Genomic DNA, 8,322 nt, shown 5'->3' on the forward strand with positions numbered 1-8,322 from the left:
CACACACACACACACACACACACACACACACACACACACACACACACACACACACACACACACAACGCACAAACGAGAGAGAGAGAAAGAGAGAGAAAGAGAGAGAGAGAGAGAAAAGAGAGAGAGAGAGCTTCTCGTCTTCTACTCTGGGGTTGCCCAAAGTCACCTGACTAAAAAATTATCCAATTATATTGTTATTATTATTATTATTAAATTATTCATTATTATTTATTAGAAATAAGAGGTGTGATCAAAAGGATTGAGAAAATTGCCACTCCTGATGAACACGTGATGATTGGTGACTTCATTAGGTAGGGTTAATATGCTTACCATCCAACACCTCGGGACACAACTAATCGCTCCTCTACAACACTGTTGCATAGCATGAATTTGCTTTACGTAAGGATGTGTTTGTGACAGAGAGAGTTATTGTGGGAAACGTTAATGAGAAACGTGCAAAAACATGAAATTTTGTTTTAAAGGTACTACGGAAGCATACAAAGTTTTATAATGGTCTTACTGCTACCGGTAATTAGCTTGCTGTGGGGGAATTGTAAAACTTTTGAGAGAGGCGTGGATCTTCCAGCCTGACAGTACTGCCAGCAGTCGCCTCTATGTGGACATTTTGGAGGTTAAAACGCTACTGTCCACCCACAACCACCTCATTATCTTGAATTTGCACCATATAGCTTTTGTTTACAACTCAATTTGAATATAAAGATGATTGGGAAGCGATTCAGCATGATCAAAGTCATAAAACGCCAAATTCCTCTGACGGCAGTTAGTAAATGATACTTCCAGTAACGTTTCCGTTTGCCGTGCCGTAATGGCAGGAACATTTCAAGAAAAGGTGTGTATGGGGGATGTAAGTGCTTCGAAGGGTATCGATGAAGTCGACATTATCGTACGTTCTGTTCACACATTCATGGTTCATATTTAAGCGCCGTTAAACATGTTCCATAATCCAAAGAGACAAGTATGATATGAGACCCGACATATTTTTAAGTGCAGTAGGATTATAATATTCTTAGTATGAAGCTTGACAATCATGAGCGCAATGGTTTCCTTAATCCCTGACAACTTTTAATCTAGCCCAGCTTAAATTCTAGTGTTTAGTAAACTGCTTAGGGGAGTAATTAGACACGAGGAAACGGCTTTGGCTATACAATACAACCATATACACCGGATTGCGTAACTCGATGCATGTCATGGCAGTTCGCTTATATTGGAAAGGATCTTGGATTACAGTCCAGCATGCATATCATTTTCATGCACATAAATGATGCAGGCTACTGTCGTGTGAGAATGGCCTTCAATCCGAAAGCAGCTGAAAATAAACATGCAATCTCTTGGTTCTGTATACTTAATCAAACAACATATTGATTTGGCAGAAGGTCACAAACCCCTTCCCAGCTATTTTTGTTGATGTTAACCTTTAATCATAATGTGTTTTTTGCAATGAGAGCAACGTCAGGTAACTGATGACAGTAAGCCTAAATTATATTGCTATGTGAAACGTCAATGATTATGTAATGTCTAATGCCTAAAACTATTCGCACGTTTTGTATGCTTATATTTGAGCAATTTATATCTCATTAAACCCTCACGATTTAAAGCCAGTGCTAGAAGGCTACTAGTTACTTGCCAGAATGAAATACCCCTGCAGTTTGAAAATGTCTTTTACGATTCAAAATCGCATTATTGTCATCTTACATTCCACAGTTATGTATTATAAATTTATATATCACTGTAGATCGATGTTTTGAATTTATAGATCCCAAACTGCACGTAGGCAAACGGTCTCATTTTACGAAGCTGTCAGTTGGCGTTTGATTTATTTATGAGTTCATCGTTGTTGTTATTTGTTAGAGTACCATTAAGTCAATCTAGCTACCGGGCAACTGCCTCTCGAGAGAATTCGCTAATCACCACAGCGGGCAACGCTACCTCGTCATTACCACTATAACTAACTATTACTGCCACCGATAAATCAGTGGAAACAACGAGTGTCTAGAAAGACTGCACGATTTCTGCTGGTATTATTACCCCGGTCATCATCTATTTTATACCTAAATTGAATACCTTTAGGCCTAGACACATCTAAATATGAGCATATTGATTTATATGTGTAAATAATTGGGTGAATGCACTCTGGCCTACCTACTATAATAAGCTAAGTTCTGGCGATAAAAAGAGAGCGTTGTAATTGCCCACTCAGCAGACACGAGCCGAGCGTAGGTAGACTCAGACACACTGGAGTTCAGAATCCTGCAACTGAGTAGCTTACTTAGTTTTTTTCAAGACGAAGTTTTTGCGCGTAATTAGTCGGTGTTACAAGCCAACCCCGACACCAAAAGCAAAGGCGACCGGGTGTTTGGTCGGTGGAATGAGAACTGCTGCTACCTGTTAATTTGAAAACGTACTGCTGTTGTTGTCGTAATAGCTTTGTTTTTGTAACCTCATACAAATACCACGAACTTTATGTATGTCTTTTTCTCTGCTTAGCACTCAGCAAAAAGAGATAGATCATGTGAAACGGTCCGGACAAGAGGAGTAGCGACCCTCGCACGTATTTAGCTAAGCATGGAACCATGAATACATACATATACGTGGAACCCGAGATGGCATAGGCTAAGGCCAACGCGTGCCCTCGGCACGCGTTGTTATTATTTATTATTAATTATGTATGTACACAATTATGAGTTAATGAACATGTTCACCGCGTAGCGTTGTTTTTAGGAAGGTAAAGGTACACACAAAATGAGCTGCATGCGATCTACGTATTACTACAAAAATTCATTGATTGATAAATGATTGCTATGCGTTGATAGCTTCCATTATTTGCTGGATGTTCTGTGTGCAATTTTCGTCCACAACACCTGTACAATCACAATTTCCTGCTGTGATATTTGATTCGCAAATTCCTAGATTGCAGTTCTCACCGGATTTGGGCTTTAGCCGACGTATCTAGGGTTTTTTCCATTAGCCAGTAGGTTGAATGTACCTCATAAATATATGTGAGGTGTCGTTTATCACACCCGTGGCTTACCACATCGCTTCAACGCGAGATGATTGTATCATGAGTCATAGGAAGGTGGAATTGGGAGCGAGGACAGATATTCGGTGGCATTGTGACATATAAATATATATGGACTATTCAGTTTCAGGCGTGTGTGCTGTTCTCTGCTGGGTATAAGTGCTCTGAATTGGACGAAGAGGCTCTTGTCGTGGTTTATGCAGTCAAACATTTTCATCAATACGCTTAGGCCTACTATTGATTTGCGGCCAGCGCTATTAGATATTGAATCACAGTGCTTTATTGACGCAGTTCGGGAAACGAAATACCGTACCAAAGATGACCTTTCCATGAGTGTTGGTGAATAACATTACATTAATTTACTGATTAGGTTTATATTCCCACGTTATTATACGACGATGGATCAGCAGTGTGTTGAGCAGGTTTCCATTACCACAGCGTCCAACCAAAACTCCACGGCGGTTGATATGTTATTCCGACTGTAACGCATTACCAGTAATATGTTCCCGTTGGCACAGGAATCATTTGTTCACTACTATCCCATCTGATATAAACACTATCCCCTTTTCTACAATACAATCTAAATGCAAGTATTCTGGTTTTATAGATACGGTTGATGGAAAGGGTCGTGGGCATATTACATTCGGTTCATTTCCAATATTTTTGTGATATATTTGATTCATTACGACATCCGAATCTTTTGCAAGTAGCACATTATTTCAGCCATTTACCTTACCTTACTTATCCTCTTCGCGCCTCGTGGCCCATAAGACTGCAATGACCTTCTGCCACTCCAGTTCTGTCTATGACTCTCTCTCGTGCTTTCAGGATCGCTAACCAAGCTGTGTTCTTTCTCTCTCCACGGTTATCCTCCACTTTTGGACCGATCTGGGGTGTCCAGATGATTACATGGGATTTCAGTCATGTAACACCGCGGAAAATGTGACATGATTCAGAGCAAATAACTAGAGATCACTGGCATTTCCCCTGTATTGCCTAACCCTGAAGTGGTTGGGTTGTGATGTCAACTTGATTTTTTTACATTCTTATAACAGTGCTAACGTGGTGATCTCGTTTGGCGACTGAAAAAATCTCTGCCTAACCCTAACATGCAGGCAGTTTCTATTAGAATAAATAGGGATAAAAAATAATCTGCTCTGTCTATAGCAATGGCTGTTTTAACCGCCCATCATTTTAAATAGAAACCGAACAAGATATCATGGCAGAAATGAAAGTATTTACTCACACAAGCGTGGCTACTGCTACCTGGATGCACGCTATCACGTTATTGCCATATCAGTACACATCCGCGACTCTCAGAAACATCCCCTCACCGAAGCGCCAATGGTTCAGTTCGTAATATAACTGCGTAGCGTTTATATTTTCATGTGACTCTCTGACGAAAGTGATTTTTCTCTATGATCAGGTATCAGAAGGGATTTTTCATGATAGCGAGAAGAGTAAATGCCAACAACAACAGAGTGCAGGCACCACAAAGACAACCGCAGCAACAGGAACAGCAGCCGGATAATTTGCAGCAGGTATTTTATTCCATTTTCGAAATAACTGTATTGTGATAGAATGTACAGGAGACGATATTTCGGAATGTTGGATTGTGTAGTCTAGAACAGTATTTCTGACTTGTTAGATGTATGTACTATATGGAACTTGTGAAATGCGACTTGTGCTCGTTACTGTGGCTGTGCCTCAACAATGAGTCGATGCAATGTAAAGGGCTGGACACACTAGGCGATTTTATCGGGCGACGAAATCGGGCGACGAAATCGCTGGTGAAAATCGCCTAATGTGTCCAGTACGTCAGTTGCCGCCGATTTAGTCGCCCGATTCAATCGCATCGATCAAAACGTTTTGATATTATCGGGTGATTATTTCAGTCACGTGACTAAATCGCGTGATGTGTCCACTCGACTCGCGCGATAGAATCGGCCGATATTATGGGGCGATAAAGTCGCCCGATTAGATCGCATTAAAATCGCCTAGTGTGTCTGGCCTTTAAAGCAACACTACAATGAGCTGCAGAGATGTGTTCGAATACTAGGTCCAACAGGCCCAGTAAGAAACAGAGGCCCTACCGTTTTTTCTTTATTTTATTTTATTAAAAAGAACATCAAATGCACATTCTACTGATCCTGTCAGCTGTCCAGTGATCTTTTGTACCTTGAAAGGAGGTCCAATCTTTCAGCTGATTCATTCACTCTCTGAACATATGAGCAAAACGCTGTGGTAAAGTTCGTAGTTCTGACTATTACGAACAACTTTAGAGTTGGGCTTCAAAATCAATATAATTTAAATTTTTGCAGGGTGGCCAAGCTGAGGAGGCCCAACAGGAAGTGGCGGAAACAGAACAAAACACAGACCCTGTGCGGATTCAGCAATCGGAGCCACCCCAGCCATCTCCACTGGCAACAATGTGGACATTTCTAGTCACATTTTTCTCTTCCCTAATTCCAGAGCGCCCACTACCCGTGAATGCCAACTAATCAAATGAGATGAAATGATGAATACATGAAAATTACATTCTTTGTCACTGTTGAATGGGTGCAAGCATGAGAATTTCCCGCGGATTTGCGGATTTCTGGGTTTTGGTTTTCATTTTAGCCATTCTTGAGATTGATGCAAAAAACGAATAAAAAGCGTAGGGGGTAATGCGTACTATTTTTGTCAAAATGGACACCATTTTTAATTTAAACTTCATAAAAAGTCAGGAAAAGTACGTCAAATTTCACACAGAAGTAACAGAACTCCAGGTAAATATCGCGGTGTATCTATGTAATGTAAATTAAGGCATGCTTTAAGGGCATGCCACATAAAACATTGAAATTTTCATAGAAAATGACAAGACTTAGAATTGTTAGTCACGAAATTGGTCTTTTACTAAGAACGGAATGGACTTACAATTTTCCCCAGAATGCATGGAAAGGGCCTATCTGCCCTTTCAAATTAAAAAAATTTCCTGGGGAGCATGCCCCCAGACTCCCCTAGCAGGACAGTGTGCTACACAAAATAAATCAACAAACATGAAATAATTCCTCCAAAAACATCTCAACCTGTTCTCATGTCTGTAGATGCAATATAATTAAACCCAGGTTCTCTTTTCTGTTTCCTAAATTTAAATGCTACAGTTAATAGTCAAGCCTTTCGTTATTTAACTTCTGTAACTGTAAGATTTTTTTGTTATTGTGTTAAATATGCAAATGATTTAAGGATGAGAGGACTAGTATGAATGAGTACTGAAGTAACTGTGGACTTCGACGTTGTATAGAAATATATTTATGTGCATTTCTGGCGTCGAGGTTAAATTATGATGATTGAGATTCTCATTTAAATAGTTATAATATATGTTTATCTTTACAAAGCACGTGCACATTCAACTGTCATTATGTTAATTACACGGCTTTGTTTAAAAGGTGCAAATTCTCCTATAAAATTTTATTTTGCCTGGGGTAGATAACGAACAACAGAAATCATTACGCTAACAAAGAAATAATGCTGATGTGGTTAGTTTATAAAATACATACTTGTCATATTAATACTTGGCTGATGTTGCCAAATTGGGCAATGCTTTTATTTTAAAATTATATCTGACAGAATACCTCATTGTTCGAAGATGCAACCAGTTCAGTAGTTTGTAAGCATGTAAAGAAGTAACTGCAGACGTAGTTCGGTTGGTATAACTTGTTACAGCTTAATTTGTTCAGGTTACTGCGGTTACAGGTTTCTTTCCCGGAATCACAACACAGAATGGTTATTTCGCGGAATTGCGTATTTAACTAAACGTATGCGTCGGTCTAAGAAAAATCATTCAGAATAAATATGGAAATACGTTATGGGTTACAAATCAATTTTTTTTGTAGCATTTTATTGGAAATATCAAATGTTCTATGGCGATGTATTCAGCAGGTATAATTTGTGTGCGTAGAGAAGTTTTATATTCGATTAAAGGTTTTTAAGTGCGTCCCTATGGAGAACGATTCTTGGCTATGCTGTAATGGAAGCACTACCGCTGACACTAAAACGCTTTTATGAGTAGACATGAAACAACATCAAGGTAGAATTGGGAGCAATCTACGTGCAATCTCAGTAGGTTTGCGCGCAGTTAAGCCTGGAATTTAAAATGACCTTCACATTCATTTAGTAATTCTGTGTCTGATTATCGACGCAGCAATTTTATGAAAAAGGCATGTTTAGTATTAAATATAAGGATTCACATTATATAGCAATAAGTAAAAAAAGTAGCACACAGTAGGACCAGAAAATCGGATATCCTTAGCACACACTATACTATACATAATCGCATCTTATCTTTATATTAAAGCATCGAGATTAAAATGTACCAGGTATTATAGTTTGGATAAAAATTTAACAAGAAAAATAATTATAATTGTTCATATATGATATATAATACTCTAGGCAACGTGCGTGCGGGTTTGTAACCCATATACTTGTTTATACGTATACACACGCAATCATGCACATAGACATACATGCATACCTTCCCACGTACGCACGCACTCAGTTTAAGAACGCGTGTACGCTAAGTACAGAACCGCGTGTATTAACTACGACTTAGCTCAGACGAATGCGCTACTCGCGTTCCTTCGATTAGCCCGCATTAGATTGAGGAGGTAGGGAGTCGGCGTGCATGCACGTGTTCTACCATAGAAATAATATATACTAGTCTATCTATATTATTTCTATGGTTCTACCGCACTCTCAGCACAGGGCAAATCGCCTTCGTGGGCGAGTCCCGTGATTAAAGTCCTGTGAGCCGGCGCCCTGGGGCCCGTTGTCAGAAACAAAATTAGTCTTAACATTAGTCTTAAGTGCTATCTAAGCATTAACATTAGCATTAATTTTACGATGTGTCTGACAGCGACGTCCTAGCTGACTCTTCATCGGCGCGAAACCGCGTGCGTGTTTGCGCGCAACAACGTGGCAGACAGCGTCGCACGAACCCGCAGGTTTTGTAAAACAGGTTTTGTAAACGCGTTGAATTGATTATTGCTGCGATGGTTAGTTCGCTCTATTACATACTGTGTATGTCTGTTCGCACACGCTCGTTCTATGCATGTCAAATCTATCCACAACACATCTTTCTTGACGAAGTCTATGCTTGTCAAATAAATCTCCGTGCAATGAAGCAGCGATAATAACGTGCATCACAAAATGTCCCACGACGCGTCCGTTATTTGATTTACGTGGTCGGTGGTCCATCTTTATCTCGGGTCAATTGGCCCGTGTGTATGTCGGATGTGCACATGCCA

At 39.8% G+C, this 8,322-nt stretch overlaps 1 protein-coding gene across 3 annotated transcripts in view; it reads left to right on the forward strand.

The window, feature by feature from the left end:
• Positions 1 to 7,026, forward strand: part of LOC106819037 (homocysteine-responsive endoplasmic reticulum-resident ubiquitin-like domain member 2 protein) — a 26,220-nt gene extending 19,194 nt beyond the window's left edge. For all 3 annotated transcript variants that reach the window (XM_014823700.1, XM_014823713.1, XM_014823707.1), the window contains exons 8-9: positions 4,464 to 4,578; positions 5,359 to 7,026. In XM_014823700.1, the coding sequence (XP_014679186.1) occupies positions 4,464 to 4,578; positions 5,359 to 5,538 (295 nt within the window). In that variant the 3' untranslated portion in view covers positions 5,539 to 7,026. The remainder of the gene's footprint in view (positions 1 to 4,463; positions 4,579 to 5,358) is intronic.
• Positions 7,027 to 8,322: the final 1,296 nt, after the last annotated feature.

Source organism: Priapulus caudatus, unplaced genomic scaffold, assembly GCF_000485595.1.
Source record: "Priapulus caudatus unplaced genomic scaffold, Priapulus_caudatus-5.0.1 Scaffold38, whole genome shotgun sequence".
NCBI lineage: Eukaryota > Metazoa > Priapulida > Priapulimorpha > Priapulimorphida > Priapulidae > Priapulus > Priapulus caudatus.